General features: G+C 51.6%; 8 protein-coding genes across 11 annotated transcripts; 3 read left to right on the top strand and 5 right to left on the bottom strand.

Annotated features, from left to right (window-relative positions):
- The first annotated feature begins 990 nt into the window (after nt 1–990).
- PPTG_03443 lies at nt 991–2,527 on the top strand. 2 transcript variants are annotated; one of them, XM_008896121.1, is made up of 3 exons: nt 991–1,592; nt 1,654–1,965; nt 2,063–2,527. In XM_008896121.1, the coding sequence occupies exons 1-3, from the start codon at nt 1,452–1,454 to the stop codon at nt 2,450–2,452; spliced, it is 843 nt and encodes a 280-aa protein (XP_008894369.1). In that variant the 5' UTR covers nt 991–1,451; the 3' UTR covers nt 2,453–2,527. The 2 variants fall into 2 exon arrangements, with proteins under 2 accessions (XP_008894369.1, XP_008894368.1); XM_008896120.1 differs by having other exon boundaries at nt 1,651–1,965.
- Nucleotides 2,528–2,710: 183 nt separating this feature from the next.
- On the bottom strand, nt 2,711–4,811 carry PPTG_03442 (hypothetical protein). The gene has a single exon (XM_008896119.1). The coding sequence runs from the start codon at nt 4,694–4,696 to the stop codon at nt 3,125–3,127; it is 1,572 nt and encodes a 523-aa protein (XP_008894367.1). The 5' UTR covers nt 4,697–4,811; the 3' UTR covers nt 2,711–3,124.
- A 621-nt stretch (nt 4,812–5,432) lies between these two features.
- PPTG_21293 (hypothetical protein) lies at nt 5,433–5,917 on the bottom strand. The gene has a single exon (XM_008896546.1). It carries the CDS (start codon nt 5,808–5,810, stop codon nt 5,466–5,468), a length of 345 nt encoding a protein of 114 aa, XP_008894794.1. The 5' UTR covers nt 5,811–5,917; the 3' UTR covers nt 5,433–5,465.
- A 153-nt stretch (nt 5,918–6,070) lies between these two features.
- On the top strand, nt 6,071–6,482 carry PPTG_21292 (hypothetical protein; the record flags this gene model as incomplete). The annotated part of the gene is made up of 1 exon (XM_008896545.1): nt 6,071–6,482. The coding sequence occupies exon 1, from the start codon at nt 6,207–6,209 to the stop codon at nt 6,480–6,482; it is 276 nt and encodes a 91-aa protein (XP_008894793.1). The 5' UTR covers nt 6,071–6,206.
- Nucleotides 6,483–8,454: 1,972 nt separating this feature from the next.
- Nucleotides 8,455–10,064, top strand: PPTG_03441 (hypothetical protein). The gene has a single exon (XM_008896118.1). It carries the CDS (start codon nt 8,521–8,523, stop codon nt 9,205–9,207), a length of 687 nt encoding a protein of 228 aa, XP_008894366.1. The 5' UTR covers nt 8,455–8,520; the 3' UTR covers nt 9,208–10,064.
- On the bottom strand, nt 9,226–9,888 carry PPTG_03440 (hypothetical protein). The gene has a single exon (XM_008896117.1). The coding sequence runs from the start codon at nt 9,819–9,821 to the stop codon at nt 9,276–9,278; it is 546 nt and encodes a 181-aa protein (XP_008894365.1). The 5' UTR covers nt 9,822–9,888; the 3' UTR covers nt 9,226–9,275.
- Nucleotides 10,065–11,112: 1,048 nt separating the features above from the next.
- On the bottom strand, nt 11,113–13,543 carry PPTG_03439 (hypothetical protein). Of its 3 annotated transcripts, none has more exons than XM_008896114.1 (5): nt 13,247–13,543; nt 13,090–13,163; nt 12,667–12,987; nt 12,399–12,590; nt 11,113–12,332 (listed from the first exon to the last, which is right to left on the bottom strand). In XM_008896114.1, the coding sequence occupies exons 3-5, from the start codon at nt 12,982–12,984 to the stop codon at nt 11,709–11,711; spliced, it is 1,134 nt and encodes a 377-aa protein (XP_008894362.1). In that variant the 5' UTR covers nt 12,985–12,987; nt 13,090–13,163; nt 13,247–13,543; the 3' UTR covers nt 11,113–11,708. The 3 variants fall into 3 exon arrangements, with proteins under 3 accessions (XP_008894362.1, XP_008894363.1, XP_008894364.1); XM_008896116.1 differs by having other exon boundaries at nt 11,239–12,332; nt 13,090–13,166; nt 13,247–13,328; XM_008896115.1 differs by having other exon boundaries at nt 12,667–13,166; nt 13,247–13,328.
- Nucleotides 13,544–14,034: 491 nt separating this feature from the next.
- Nucleotides 14,035–15,288, bottom strand: PPTG_03438 (hypothetical protein; the record flags this gene model as incomplete). Its single annotated transcript, XM_008896113.1, has 1 exon — nt 14,035–15,288. The coding sequence occupies one exon, from the start codon at nt 15,286–15,288 to the stop codon at nt 14,035–14,037; it is 1,254 nt and encodes a 417-aa protein (XP_008894361.1).
- Between the last annotated feature and the right edge of the window lie 49 nt (nt 15,289–15,337).

Genomic DNA, 15,337 nt, shown 5'->3' with positions numbered 1-15,337 from the left:
TGTGCTGCTCGGGAAGTTGGCTCAGGAGAGAAGCGCTGGGTGCCGATTGCGTCGCCAACGCTAGTGCAATGGCCAACAGTGGGCAAGTGGCAAAATCCTCGTCTGGAAAAAGAGAGAGGCCTTGCTCTTCGGATGTCTTCACTCGGATGAAACGCACAAAAAAGATATTCCCCGACCCGATCGACAGATTTTCCTTCCGTAGCAATGTGAGATCAGACGCGCGTCCGAAGAGAAACCAAAGCAGACACAAGATGGCTGCGTCCTGATAATCGGACGCTGTAGAAGCAGTTGAATACAGATACGTCAGCATTTTCTTCAGTGCCTCCTTCGTACACGCCGGCGCCTTGTTGACAAATGTACCGGACTCGCGCTTCATGCAGTACCGCTCCAGAACTTGCCCTTTCTTGAGAAGGTTCTTCTCCGTCGCTGGTCGAAGCTGTGGAAACTGCTCCAGCAGCCAATTCTTGGCCTGTCGATAATACTGCATCACCGAATGTCTAGCCAAGAGCTGACCGTTGCGACCTTTCTTGAAGGCTAAATGCATGCCAAACTTGTCGACCACTGCTTCCAGCACGGTTGCAGCGTTGTCGCGCTTCATACACACCTCTAGGTACTCCCACGTCACGCCTTCGTCCTCGAGGAAAGTCTTGAAGGAGCGAGACGCGCTCTGGCGGGCACGCTTCGTGTTGGTGGGTGCGAGGTCAGTGAGGCTCATGCTGTGTCGGAGAGGTCGGAGCTTGCGTGTTATTTGTGAAATATGCGAATGAGTACATGTTTGTATGGGAATATCAATAACAGCTACAATGGCTCCGACCAGATATGTCGGAGCGGATATGAACAAACTCGACTCGAATGGGATTGGTTAAAATCGTGTCTATGCTGTTGTATTATTCGCTGAAATTCTAATCAGGCGTGTTGATTGGTCAATAACACAAATAGTGAGCTCAAGTGTAGTCGGAGGTTTAACGATATTCATCCATAGCTAGAATCGACCTATCGACTGGTGTATTTTAATGATAGGGCCAAAAAAGCGTCCTCGACATTTTCGCCCACTGTAAAAACGCACTCACAACGATGAACACCTCGGACCTGAAGTTACCAGAAGACCTGGAAGATGTGACTCTGTCGGACGTCGCGGAGCTCTTGGGCGTTCTGGATAATGATGCAAGCCATGATCTTCAAATCGGCCTGAAGGAAGTCAAACCCGATGAGTCGAATGCCACAGCAAAATCCCGTCCGAGACCGAAAAAGGCATCAAATCAACCGTCCAGAAAACGAAAGAACAAGCCAGGCTACTCGACTCAACGACTACGTCGGAGAAAGGCAGAGGCAATTGAACTAAGCAGACAAATCCCTATCCTAGAGGAGTGACTGGCACGAGTGAAACACCCTCGTACCGTCGACGGCGAGCGAGGAATTTCGCCACAACAGCGGAAACAGAGTAGCAATCAATGGGCGTCACTGCACTGGAAGAGTTTCGCAAGCGTCGTATGGCTGAGACCATCAACAGAAAACTCAAGGCCGTCCTGGCGCATCAAGTTAAGCTCAACAGGGCCTTGTTAGGGGTCATCCAAGATGAATCTGCGCTTAGTGTGCGTAGCTAATTGTACTTCACGTCTTGCTAACCACTGTCTAACAATTTTGTTCTAGCAGGAGAAGAAATTCGTGTTTGAAAGCCCACCAACAGCTCGAACAGCACTCTCAAGTCTTGATAATAGTCACGCACTAGTCGAACAACTCGCCCAAGCTGTACCACATCTGTACTCGCTGTCCGAGACTTTGTTTTCCCATAAGAACGTGCCGTCTTTCGGTTGCAGTATGCAGCCCGGCATTGACGTGTTTGGCGGTAGAATCATCGAACTCGTCGCGAGGGTTCCAGTTGAGAACTCGCTCAAGCAGGTTAGCGACGTCATGTGGCAGGACCTCAACGGCCCCTGCAATATGCCAGACAAGTCGTACCGCTACGTAAGTTCTCAAAAAGAGTTGTTCTCTTTAAAAAAAAAGAGAGAGAGAGAGAACGACCTATTTCTCCATTTTACTGACGTGTTTTGTGTTCTTCTAGATGAATGAACGAGGACCTGATGCCGTGGCCAAGAGCTTCGACTTAACTGTTCGATGCCCCAGTCGCACAACGGCAACCCACGGTCTCCAATACTTGCAATGGTTCGAGGAGGAAGAGCAAATCGTTCATATTCGGCTATCCAAGCTGCTGCTTCCGACTGAAGGACTGCAATTGTGCAGTCACGCTTGGTCCGTCATCTCGAAAACTACAACTGAAAAGTGCGAAGTGAAATTTTACTTGCAACTCTTTGTCGAGCGACAGGAAGGGTTTTCGGCGGTGGAAAACGATATCAAGTTCATTCAGGAAGATGTGCTGGACACGTGGGCGATGAAGTTGCGCTCGCATTGGCAGTGGCAGCAAGAGTTGGTGACAGTGAACACTACACGGTAAAAAACAAATGAGTTAGGGAAGACACTTCCCAGTGCCCAAATTCCTACTGACAAATACACGTACATTAGTTCTCAACTTCCTCGTGTACATGTAGTGGGAAGCTGATAAGAACCATCAATCCAGCGCCAACGAAATCGTCAATTTGCAAACGGCCAACACGACCAAGCTACAACCACCCAAGCACATGCTTTCCAGGACTGTAAACGTCAATGGGATGTCAGTGCAGACGTCCGTCGAACATCGCGTCGTCAAGATGAGCCTCTCGCTAGTCCAGTGGACTAAGATCCAAAGATCCACTCGTGTCAAGCGCAACGGGACGAAGGTGACGATCCATTTATCGATAAAGATACTGGAAAAACACACCGACAACAAGAGCTGCAAAATCGTCAAGTTTTACTTTACTTTCATCCGTACTTTATCTGTAGGGCCAAAACTTTTGTGAACCAAAAAGTCCGTGGAATCGGCGGACACGGTTCTTCTATCAGGAGGTGGCAGGAGCTTCGACCGCTCTTCAAAGCGCCGCATGCGCCGTCGAGTCGGGGCCATCCGCTCTTGCCATTGCAATTTCCACGAATTGCAGTCTTTTGTAGCCGTCGGGCTCGTGTTTTTTTCATCAGTGGACGTCACTGGGTCACTCACTCACTCTGTTTCACACTCAAAAAGTCTCTCAGCCTATGCGGCGGTGACGCCCGTCGGCTTGGGAGTGGGGGTCGTGGCGGCAGAGACACTCGATGTCTTCATGTGGCCACGCTTGTCGTTCTTATTGTCCACAAAGAATTGGGCCGCGTAGTCCGAAGATCCGGACGCGTGTGAAGCCATCCCTTCGCCAGAAGTTTGAGTGGGGAACCCCTGGCTCTGGAAGTTGTGTGCCGCTAGACCACGCGGCGACAAGAAGTCCATCTTAATTCTCTGTTGCGTGTTGCCGTGGACCGCAGCAGCGGCAGCCATTGCCGCCATGTGGCTGCGCGGCGCGTTGTTGCCGTTGTTTTGGTTGTGCTGGTTGTGCTCGAACACGTTGCCGAGGTTCTCGAGTAGCGGCGTGGCACCTCCGCCGAAGTGGCCGTTCTGGTGGAAGTTCATGGGCGTGTCGGGGCCCATGAGCTTAATGTAGTCGCTCATCATGGCGTCTTCGCCTCCACCGGGTGTCCGGTCGGTCAGGCGGGGCGTAGGGAACAGACCCAGAGACAGATAGTTGCCGTTGCCACGCGACACGCTGGGGGGGCCACTGGCAAGGAAGCTGTCGAGACCTGGCGTGCGCTGTCCACTGGATGTGGCGTTAGCTCCAGAGTTCGTCATGGCCAGCACACTGGGAAGCTGCGAGTTGTCAATTTGTGGCGACGGGAGCCCCATCAAGAGCGAAAACTCGTGGCTGCGGGGCGTGGGGAAGCTGTTGCCGAGTGGCGTGCGCAGATTGAACTTTGGCATGGTCGTTGGCACATTAATTTTCAGGGGCAGACCGAACGGGTTGCTCTGCTGTTGGTTCTGTGGCGGCATGGGCTGGCTCTGGGGTACCTGAATAGTGAGCGGGTGCGGCTGCATGTGCTGCGGCGCGTGGATCTGCTGCTGGATCTGCTGGTGGTGGAACTGTTCCTGCTTCATCTGCTGCTCGCGCTGCTGCTGCTGGCGCTTCTTGCTGCTGAGTCGGCCTCCCTTGGAGATGTTGAGCTCGGGCACTTCTTCGCCGTGCGCGCGCAGCTCCATGGCGTGACGGAAACAGATGGAGCCAGAGTGCTGTGCGGTTTTGTTGCATCCCTCGACGCGGCACTCGTGGCCGTGCGAGTGGCGGTTGCATAGACCGCCGGCGCGCGCGTGTTGCATGCAGCCGTCCACCTTGCAGCGGCGCCCTCCGCCGTGACGTACGCATTTCTGGCGCGCGTGTGCCTGCTTGGAGCAGCCCTCGACGATGCAGAAGCGCTTGACCACGAACCCGCCGTGCTGCAGACAGAAGCCGCCGCCGCGCGCGTGCGCCTCGCAATTATCCGCTTGGCACTGCTTCTTGCCGCCGTGACGCACACACAATTTGCGCGCGTAGACCTGGTTGGTGCAGTTCTCGACGCAGCACTGGCGCCGGTTCTTGTGGAACGCGCACTTGCTGGTGCCGTCCACCGCGAGGTTGTCGCAGTCGTTGAAGCGGCACTTCTTGGGCTTGCCGTCCGCCGCGCTGTTCTTATTGGCGGGAGATGCGTCGCCGTCGCTGCTGTTGGCGCTGGGCGACGCGCTGGGGCTCCGCGTCTCGGCGCTCATTGGGATATGTGTGATGTGGTAGAGAGGTTTTTAACAGCTAAAAGCGACGGGAGTGATGGTCGTTATGCTTGGCAATGCCACGACCGAGAGGGGTGTGTGTCGAGTTGCCAGCAACTTTCGGAATGACAACCCTGCGGCCGCAGCGGCTGTCGTTCGCTCGGCCTCCAGCCGCAAGGCAGACGAGTCGGACCACGCCGCCCGTTTTATGTGTCATGCCCGTTTTCTGAATCAGCAGGTACCTCGGCGATCCCACTCTTTTCCGTAAATGATACGGCTGCCAGAATGTGCCCTGAATAAAGGGCCCCCCCCCCCCCCCCCCCCCCTCGCTTCAACTCGGAAACCTGGACGAATGTCTGGAATGCGTTTGGTTTCGCTTTGTCTGGCTGGGAGGCTTTGCATTCGTTTGCGGAGGAACACATCGATACAGCAGAACAATCTGCGAATCGATCCACTAAAGAGCGAGAAGGAATGGGGAGGATATGCCGCTCATGCTCGGGATAGGCAGCAACGGCTTTCACAACGGAATCCGGGGCGGTGCGTCCGGAGATTGCTTAGATTGCTGCAATGATGACCTCAATCCAACCACCGTCTTTCCAACCTGTGCAGTAAGCACTATGCGGCAGCTTGGTGATCGGGGCTGCCTTATTTGAATTAAGATTTCTTCGAGTCAATCGATTACAGGCATTACTTAAGCACCGCTATTCCAAGCACAGACTAATTCTTAGCCAAACTTAGCCCGCAAACCAGCAGACAACACTCCTCATAAAAGTTAACTTCTGTCTCTACTATTGTTTTTTTTATTTAACTCATTACTGAGCATTTTGGCGGCAAAATTCAAACTTGGCTCTATACGCACGTTCTGTCGGCTCCGGATCGCTCCCCCAGCCACAATCGAACAATCCAGTACGTCAGTCGCCCCATCGTATAGGAGCGAGTGCGTGCGTGCCAAGCATCGGGACAGGATGAGTCTTCTGCCTTGCCTAAGTGCAAGGCGAAGGTCAGCGAGCATGGCGCTGCGCCTTGGATTCGTGCCCATTCGAGTCAACACTCCGCTCCAGCAGCTGGCGAAGACTGCCTCGTAAAGAGAGGATCCGTCTGTGACCATCAAAGGCATCAGCACACCAGGCTGTGGGGTTCATCAACAGCAGCAGCAGTATGGAGCATCTAAAAGGCAGGAAGAGGAGCAGCAGACCCACGCTGCGATACGTGTGGTACCCGCAGATGATCCTACGACTTATGATAGATGGCAGGCGGGCGATCTACTGTACTGGCGACAATAGCAATACATGTATTTAATACATGCAGCAAGCATTATCGAGACACCGTCAAAGCCGGGTTCGCTCGACTCGTCTCCCGCGCAACAACAAGCCATCACAGCCTGGTGGCATGGACACCGGCGTCGCCGTCGCCATCGCGGCATGTTTGCCGAGCCAGGATCGCTTCAAGTCCATACTCATTTTACGTGTCCCATTGCAAGGGCCTTTCCCCTCGCTTGACTGACCGCAACTACATGTACTTCAACGAGATCTTGGCAAAAGTGCACCTTAGAGAGCAGGACGCACGCAATAATGCTGCAGTGCTTCAGAGCGGTGCTCCAAAGCCATGGCTGCCCGGAGCCGAGTGCCTAGAGACCCTTTCTGCGGCGCACGCACGGTGTCTGTTTGCGTGGAACGCCATGGCTGGTGCCGCGCTATTACATGCTCTCTTCATCAAAATTCCAGCCCAGCTCCGCGCCATCCTGTTCTGCCACGGTGAGGCCATCGGCAGCCAGGCCTGCGCTCGCTAAAAAATCCAAAGTGTCGAATCGGTCGCTCGATTGCAACACCAAAACACCAGCGAGCGAAGCAAACCGCCTCCAGTTCCGGGCGAGAAAGAGTCTTCTACTTCCATAACAAAACGTCGCAAAGCGTCCAGGAAAAAAAAACTGAGCCCGAGTTGCCGCCTAGTGAACTGCAGCACCGCGAGTTCCCGGCGCCGTGCTGCGTTTCATGTCACGTGGTCCAGTGCCCATGACGGACAGGCTCTACTGTGTCTCCAGTGCGAAATGACAACACCTGATCTCGGGCCCATCAAGATGACCTTTGACAAGAAGCTGCATGGCCCTTCCGCTAAAAAAAAAAGTTGGTGCGTCACTAAGAGCCGTCCAGTGCTGCGGCGAGAGGCTCATCCGACTCGCGCTGGCCTCAGTCACATACGCATGGGGCTGTCCCCATTGCACTTCAACTCGCCTTCTCCACTTTTTTCGCCACGCGGATCTGTAGCCGTCAGTCACTTTGCGCTGGTCATTTCCTCTTTGTCAAAGGAACTTTGCGACCTTTCTAAATGAAAGCTGCGTAGCACTTTGGCAACAATGGCTAGCTGTTGCCGTGTTGCCGTGACTATTTTGGCGGGCAAAGCGATGACAAACAGCCTGGCTGTGAGGTCTGTGCTGACACTGGTGCCTGCTCCAGGGCCTACCGACGTGAATCTGACCGATTCTGCGGCAACTGGCTGGAACAATGCAGATGACGGAGAGAATGGTCTGTCGTGATGTGGATGTTAGCGGAGGTGCAAGGAATATCGCTGTTATCGCTGTGCTGCTGGTACATGTGCGATCTAGACGAGGACAACGCACTTTCGGTCTCTAGACAGACGTATTCGACTATGGTCGCCACGTTGGGAGTAGTGGAAGTGGTATAAGCCTCGGAACCAACGGCCGGTTCTTGAGCTGATATGGACTGGGTCGTAGTCACCACCACCATGATGGAACCTCCACCGGAGGAGGGAGATTAAGCAGCACTTGTGGCAGTATCTTCGGTGGTGGTGGAGAAGCGAGAGAAATAATAATTATAACAAAGAGTTCTCGGTAAAAGCATTATCAGATTTTTTTTTCGAGCTAAGTCGTCTTCCATCGTCATGTTGGTGGCGCTACTGATGACGAACAGTCTGGCTGTAAGGTGGGTGCTAGAGTGGGTGACTGTTCTGAGGTGAATCTGGTCAATTCTGCGGAAACTGGTTTGGACCACAAGACTGATCGGCGCTCGTGCTGCTGCCCAGGCGATACCGTCTGCAATGTCTACAACTGCGCCTGTAACTACGTGCCAAAGTGTGCAGATCAGTATAACAATCCGTGAGGCTCATGCAATTGGGCATTGCAATTAAAATTGTAATTCTTAAATGTCACTTTACATTTTAAGCTCACCTCGCTCTACTCCTAGATATTTCTTCAAGGTTTTATCGCTTCTTTAGCACGGCTGAATGTAGCAGGTGTAGCGTTGCTCGGCATTTATTCCGGCCCACGCTCGCTACTTCATTCCGCACTACGTAGCAGTATTTTTGCAGTGTACAAGGACAGCAAAATCCTCGAGGTACTGCTAGGTTTTCTCCTCCTCTGGATGAGTAGTCCTACACGGCCCAGTCCCACCGTGAGCTGATGGAGTTCGTAGACACACGCTGATGAATGAGGATAGCGACGACTTCTGTAGATCAGTGCTGTACTTGAGTATTGCAGAACTGGGTATTGCAATATCTAGCTTTCATGCAATTGCTCCTTTTGATTGCAATACGTTTCCGGCGGACAAAACCACTTTATTGTTTTCCCTTGCCTGCAGATGATGAAGGAGGCATACCGGATTGGATGCTGTTGATCCTGTTAGGGCTATTGCTACTTCTTCGTGATCTACGGCCAGTTCTTGATATATTAGAGGCTGGCAGAAGCTTTTCTCAAATTGCAGATAAATATTCAAGACCTATTTCTTCACATGTCACTCGTTTTCTCTCTTTCAACGCAGTTTGGGACGAGGTTTTCTTAGGTGTTGTTCATTGTGCCAGAGCTGTTGGCGGCAATGAGTAGATCCTGGCACGTCGTCGTGTTCATTTCATTGCTGCTAACCGTGACTACGGGGCAAAACGACGAGGTGCAGTCCGGCTGCGAGGTCTGTGCCAACACAAGCGACTGCTCCAGGGCTTACCGAGGCGAACCTGGACAATTCTGCGGCAACTGGCTGGATCGACAGAGCGACCGACGTCCGTGCTGCTGCCCAGAGAACGCTGTCTGCAAGGTTTCCAACTACGCTTGCAACTGCGGATACTCGCCGCAGTATGCAAATGATGGAGGGATTGGTCTGGTGTGGCTGTGGTGGCTGCTTGGCTCTCTCGCGCTGTTGCTTTGCTGCTGTGGCTGTTGCTTTATGGCGTCCAAGCGGCTCAGAGATCGTAGACTTGAGAATGAAATTCCGGTTGCTGCGCCCGTAGCGGAAGATGTATCCAGCCAGCCTTACGGGGCCCCATCCACGGCGTATGCCAGCGCCCCAGGATACGCTAGTGCTAGGCCTGAATATGGCAGATACTATGGCCAAAGCAGAGGTAGGGGTGGCATGAGTGCTGGTACCGGCGCGGCACTGGGCGGTACAGCGGGTCTTTTGGGTGGGTTTTTGCTCGGAGACGCGTTAGCTGATCATGGGGGCGATGGGGGCGGAGGTTTTGACGGTGGTGGTGATTTTGGCGGTGGAGACTTTGGTGGAGACTTTTAACTCAAAGTCAAAGTTTTGATTCCGTACGAACAAGTACACATTCGGATAAAGATTCAAAAACCAGTTACTCATTTGGCAAGTTCTCGCGCTAGTTTCTCCTCTTTCAATCTCTTTTTCTCTTCCCGCTTACGAGTATCCTGCAGTTCGAACTCTTGCCAGCCTAGTCTGTTCGGGAATTCAAGGAGGAGCTCCTCGTCTTCCGGGATACCATTGCCTACGTCTTCTTGGGACAGTAGCATACTCCTTCGATTGGCCTGCATGGGGCGTGAGAAGGGCACTCGTAGTCCACCTACGATCACACCTTTGTGCTCTCCATTGCGGTAGACGATGGGGATCTTGACACGAACTCTCGGTGGAGGGGGAGGGGCCACTTGGCGACTCGTCGACACTAACGGAGTGAATAACCACTTAAAAAAGTTGCGTTTCTTGTGCCTGAGCTTCTTCTTCTCGATGCCGTTTGACTCTTTGTGCTCGGCCTTGTTGGCAGCTGTATGCTGCTCAAAGTGCAGTTGACGACGCCGTTCACCCGTTTGAGCTTGCGACTTGAGCATACGTAGCCCCACCAATCGAGGGTTTTCATCAACGTCGTTGTTGGTGCTTGTAAGAATAGTCATATCTTAGTTATTGCTGCTACTGCTTCGTTCTCGATGCGAGGTAGATGAAGGAATGTCTCTCGTCAACAGAGACCGAGGACGCAATCGAGGCCAGCAAGCATTGATTCATAGTTGAAGTTTGCACGTTTCTGTTGCAGGCGATGATCTCTGCAAAATATCTTTTTATTTTTGTAGGAATAGTTGATATTATTTGATTGAAACCGCGTTGCACGTACAGAACAGCACAATGTACTGACAGGCTTTGCTTGTAACAGGGCATTGCGGGAACCCTATTAAGTTGGTACACAAGTGCATATGCAGTGACAGTTCAATTTCGTCAAATGGGCTGACCTTATAACTGTGGGCGGAGCTGATTTTATGCTAATAGAGTGGAAATTGTGCCCAAATAGCCTCTAAATTGATCAGAGTGGACATTTCGACGAGCGATTGTGGTCCACTATCATGCGATATGACGTAGAGTACATCACTGACCAACTCCATTTGCGTTAAACTTTCGAATCGTAGTGTCTTGCAATATAAAGACCGGGATATGCTGCTCGTAGACTTGCCGTACAAATTAGCTGGAAACTGCAGACTGTTATAGGCAATGCATGTTAATCTTTATGATATCAGACGGGTACAAAATACTAGTCAATCGAGGCTACGCTTGCATGAACAAATATATCCTGGTTAATGTCTTCATTTATTGAGAGAGTAGAGGCCTATCGGCTGCAAAAGAGACTATTAAAGCTCCTGATCGCAAAGAGTTGCAATGCACCCGCATGAATCAAGTTGGGACAGCGGTGCGATCAAAAACGTGCTAACGGGCAACCGATCACGGCAGCGGCACGATCCTCGCCTGAGTTGGCATAATGCTGGCGTGCAGCAAAGACTACCTGAAAATAGAGCAGACACTTCCCCATGTACCAATGCTGACTAACGATATGAGTAAAGCTGCACTGCAACTTGGCTGATCGATTTTGGTTGAAGCTCATCACGAAACGATGTGATCGACTTTCGCAGGGTCGTTACTGCACGACTAACATGAACAACATTGTATTGTCACTTGTCAGTGAAAGAGAGAAGAAGATCTCTATTTAACAATGCTGGTTATTAGCTGCCTGGTATAATAAATTTGTCAGTGATCTGTAATTAGAGGGCAGGTCTTATAGCTTGATCTACTTTTTACGTTCACTGAATCTAAATACCATATAAAATCCAGAGAATACCATAAAAATCTACCCTCTTACCGCACAAACGTTAGGATAGCAGACTTCGACCAATTTAGGTAAACTGTTCAAGGTAAATGGTTGCCAAGTGCAAGTTGATAATGGTAGTTGATTTCAATTGCAAAGTCAGAATTTGCTGCAGAATTGCTATTGTTAAGATTGAGAATTTCAAAACGTCGTGGTTGATCTCTGCAGCAAATGTCATTGTGCGCGTTTAGATGCAACTAGTCCTCAATGCCGGCAATGAAAATGAAAAAAAAAACAGTCTGCAAATTATCTTATACCGAGACCGACCGGAACCTAATCCATGCACGCACTCCAGAGGTCGCCTCGTCCCCAATAAACTACGCCTCACGCACCACCTCCTCAGCTCCATCTCTCAATGCTCCAGATCCTCATTCCTTTGTTTCCTCCCATTTGCTTCCTGCGTCTATATCAACGGATCAAGTCCACACGAGCAGCTAAGTCGTACAGACCAGCTTTGCCGACTCGATCCGCCCTGTGTTCTCTCCTCAATTCAACGCATCGCATCTCACTTGCCGACAGGCTGCTCAACCTCGGCAGACCCAATTCTCGTAAAAATGGGTAAAACGAGGATCAAAATAGTGCCCAAACAATATTTGGCAGTCGAGTTGCTCGCTGCGTTGCATTTTCGGTACCCGTCCGGTGGAACATCGCCTTAAGTAAAGCTCAGCAGTTCTCGCAGCAACTGCTCGTCCTCCTTTTTCACGAAACGGCCCTTCACTCGCAGTCGCGAGTCGGCAAAATTCTTGCGCACATCGTATTTCACCTCTTTTCGCCATACGCGCTTCTGTCTCTTGTCGAGGAATTTCTCAATGCGCTTCCGTCTAGAGTCGGGGGAGTAGGCGCCTACGAAGTTCTGTTTCTGGCCATCCTTGCCCTTATCAACTCCACCAAACGGCCGGGCAGCGCCAGCCCCTGCAGCGCCGGGGATACCGATGGGTCGAGACGTTGACAAACTCGATGCAGCGGCTGAGGCAGCAGAGCTGGCTGTGCTAGTGGTTCCAGTACTAGTTTTGCTACCGCTATCATTTTTGCCTTCACTTTTGATTCCTGGCTCAGTTTTCACCTGATTTTCCAAAAAATCTTCGGCAAAACTGAAACCCGCGGGTGGCGTGATACCCAAACCCATGGATGGCAACGAATTGGGCAAAGATGCACCGAGCGAAGAGCTATAAAATTCCCCGTCTAGAATATCCCGAGCCGATACATCCGCAAAGGAAGAGTCGAAACCGAGTTCGTCCCACTCGTCCAGAGACTGATTCCGTCCACCCGATTGAAACTGCAAAAAAAAAATAAAAAAATTAGGCAACTGCAAATAATTGCAAATTTTTCATGAAAAACCAACCTCATCTTTCGGTGTATCGCCCAGAGACCCAACGTTGAGGAAACCTAAGTCCAAATCGTCCAGCAGATCAATAGACGACGACTTTCGATTCAGCGCTCCACTGTCTAACATGGCTTCAAGTGTGGTCGGGTCGCCGGCGTCGAATTTTTCCAGTGCTTTTTGCAATGCTTCATCTCCACTGATAATTAGATCCTGGCAAAAAAAAAAAATCGTGCAAAAAAAATTTAGACACAAACTTGCAACATGCGCATTTAGTGTCTAAACGCACCTTCAGCACACCCTTCTGGTATCTGTCAATGTATCCGCGCTCTTCCAAGTCCGAGGCGCTGAGAAGCCGACTGGAAATGCTGCCACTGCGCCCTCTTTTGGTCATGGGCATTGTCAAACTGCCGGGCGAAAAAGCTGGCGGCGTGTGCGAAATCATGCCCAGGAAATCGTCGGCGCCCCAGCCAATCGAGTCTTTGCGCGGGATGCTGCCATTGCTACCGGGGATCGACACGGAGCCGGAGAGAGCGGAGGGATCCTCCTTCTCCTTCTTGATTGCCACTGGCAAAGTCGGTGGCAAATTCGGTTTGGAAAAGCTCATTGTCTAAAGCCAAGAGCGACAGAAAGTGGCCAAAGCGCAAGGTGAGCTGGCTGTGACGTTCATTGTGGTGGAAATATACGTGAGTGTTGGTCGCCGGCAACTTACGTGTGTTGAGAATGTGCCCTTGCTTGTCGCCGGTGTCTAAAGCGACAGGGGAGCTTTTCGCCAATGAAGAATTCCTGCTGTAGGACGAAGCATGCAGCACAGCGGTCAGTCACTTGCAATGGGGATACGAGGATAGCAGCTTGGTACTGCAGCTCACCTTGGTAGCACTGGCAATAAGGCGCTCTCGGCAAAGCGGCGCCGACTCCGTTCTTCTGGCCAAAATTCAGTTTCGCTCCAACACCGTCAACCCAATTGGGCCCCCCCTACCCGTCAGACTCTATGTTTCACCTGCTGAACTTGATGTTTCATCCAGCAACGGCTGTTCTTGTTACGAGATGCAGAGATTGGCCAGGGCATGGGCAAAACTTTCCTCTTCAATTGCAACACTTGCCGATTTGCCATTGTAGAGACGGCGGCGACTGTAACGTGGGTGAAAAGGCAAATGTTGCTTTTGGCAAGTGGCAAAAACGCCTTTCAGTGTATTTGCAGCAATTTTGACAAAATGAAGCGAGCGCAACAGCTGGCCCTATACCAACCCAGCAAATTTGCGCCTCTCCACCATCTTCACACTGGATCATGGGCGCGAGAATGGCATCACGCCGCGCAGATGGAGATTCGAGATGCCGTTTGAAACTCCGCGACTATCCGGACGCCTTGAGACGCGCTCACCAGTGCCAGCATAGTAATGCGCTCTCCATCTCATCATGGTTGTTTGTTGCCGAGGAGCTCATGACCGGCATGTATTTAATGCTTCTTCACCTTTGGGTCTGGATGTGACATGGACATTATCAGGGGAATTGCCAGCCAGTCATTCTCGCCATCTGGCAATTTGGACGACTGATGTCACTCAGACAGGACAAAACCCGAAATGGCTGCACAAAGTTGCAACTCAAGTTGGCAAATTATCAATTTCCTTAATTTCGGTTTTCAAAGTGGCAACTACGTTTAACCCTCCACGGCCTTCATGACATACACTCCGACCAAAAATCCGTTTGAAGAGAGTCCGGCAATGAGCTCGCGCCGGATAATCCCGACGTCCTCGCCCGTATCCATCCACGGTCGATGCACTCGCTGGCCGCAGAGCGCCACCGAAGTGGCCAACTTGTGTTTCAGCGGCTGGTAGAACGAGTCGCACAGGTCCTGACACTCTAACGCCAGCGCGTTGAAAATGTCGTCGTTTTTCCTCTCAAGACCGCTGGCCATGCCTTCGAATGGGACCACGGGGAACTTGTCGTGCTCGCAAATGTGTGCCAGGATGTCGTCCGCTGTGCTTTCGGCTGCGTTCGGATCCGGATACGAGTCTTCCAGAAACAAATCGGCCTTCAGCAAACTGCGCCGCTCATGCATCTCATCGTCGTCAAGCCCTTCTGCACGCCACTCCACTTGCTTGCTCTTCAGCACTCGCGAGAACTCGTCCATCAATGTCTTGGCTTCTTTCCGATATTCCCGAACAGCCTTTTTTGCCGCATCGCAAAAGTTGCATTTGCTTTTGGTTTCACTTTTTGCCACGGCAATATTTTCCCAGTGCATCCCTAACTCGGATACGTGAACGTATGCCGTATTCGGTGCCGTAAAATCGTCTCCGAGACGATCCCACATGGAATTTAAGGCGTTTCGAGCATCTTCCATCGTCCACACTGTATTCGACTCCTTATCGGGTCTAGCGGCCAGTGGCACAATAACGGGTCGAGCACGGCAGAACTCTCCAAATGGAGTAGCCACATACGCGCGACTGCAAAACGGCTTGAGTCGTGTCTCCATCTTGCCGATAAGCGATAGCATCTGAGCTCCCTGTCCTCGGGAATAGTCCAAGGATTTATTGTCTTCCATTAAGCGACGGTTAAGTTCCTTCTTCCTGGCAACGTGGATGTGCTCCTGACATTCGGACCAGAAGATTGATTCCTCTGCAGTCGACTCTTGTTGCTTTTGCAGTGATAAATCCATCCAGTCGCCATTGCAACCATGCAGTAAATGCACCCCGACACTGCAATTGCTTAACGCCATAACCCCCACACTTTTATCAAATCGAAGCGTCCGACAAGTCCCCAGCAACTGAACCATATCTTTGACACCCAGGAACCACAGCGCGCCCGCCGTGAGCGCTGAGTAAAGCTGCTCCGTATACTCAGCACTAGTGGCGTCTCCAACGCTGGAGCTGCGCCGGCGCTTGGTTTCCGCACGAGTTCTTGCTCGCGTCATCTTCAGCACCGTAATTTTACAGTTTGGTTAGAATAGAAATAGGGAAGAA

The sequence above is a fragment of the Phytophthora parasitica genome (genome assembly GCF_000247585.1).
Source record: "Phytophthora parasitica INRA-310 unplaced genomic scaffold supercont2.4, whole genome shotgun sequence".
Lineage (NCBI taxonomy): Eukaryota > Oomycota > Peronosporomycetes > Peronosporales > Peronosporaceae > Phytophthora > Phytophthora nicotianae.
This window is presented reverse-complemented; position numbering and strand designations above follow the sequence as displayed.

What these genes read in the sequence shown, in the direction of transcription:
- PPTG_03441 (XM_008896118.1), top strand. Translation starts at nt 8,521, where the DNA reads ATGAGTAGATCCTGGCACGTCGTCGTGTTCATTTCATTGCTGCTAACC.
- PPTG_03440 (XM_008896117.1), bottom strand. Translation starts at nt 9,821, where the DNA reads ATGACTATTCTTACAAGCACCAACAACGACGTTGATGAAAACCCTCGA.
- PPTG_03443 (XM_008896120.1), top strand. Translation starts at nt 1,452, where the DNA reads ATGGGCGTCACTGCACTGGAAGAGTTTCGCAAGCGTCGTATGGCTGAG. An exon ending in AAGATGAATCTGCGCTTAGT is followed by an intron (nt 1,593 to 1,650) that starts GTGCGTAGCTAA and finishes ATTTTGTTCTAG; the next exon opens with CAGGAGAAGAAATTCGTGTT. An exon ending in CAGACAAGTCGTACCGCTAC is followed by an intron (nt 1,966 to 2,062) that starts GTAAGTTCTCAA and finishes GTGTTCTTCTAG; the next exon opens with ATGAATGAACGAGGACCTGA.
- PPTG_21293 (XM_008896546.1), bottom strand. Translation starts at nt 5,810, where the DNA reads ATGCCTTTGATGGTCACAGACGGATCCTCTCTTTACGAGGCAGTCTTC.
- PPTG_03439 (XM_008896114.1), bottom strand. Translation starts at nt 12,984, where the DNA reads ATGAGCTTTTCCAAACCGAATTTGCCACCGACTTTGCCAGTGGCAATC. An exon ending in ACCAGAAGGGTGTGCTGAAG is followed by an intron (nt 12,591 to 12,666) that starts GTGCGTTTAGAC and finishes TTTTTTTGCCAG; the next exon opens with GATCTAATTATCAGTGGAGA. An exon ending in GCGATACACCGAAAGATGAG is followed by an intron (nt 12,333 to 12,398) that starts GTTGGTTTTTCA and finishes TTTTTTTTGCAG; the next exon opens with TTTCAATCGGGTGGACGGAA.
- PPTG_03442 (XM_008896119.1), bottom strand. Translation starts at nt 4,696, where the DNA reads ATGAGCGCCGAGACGCGGAGCCCCAGCGCGTCGCCCAGCGCCAACAGC.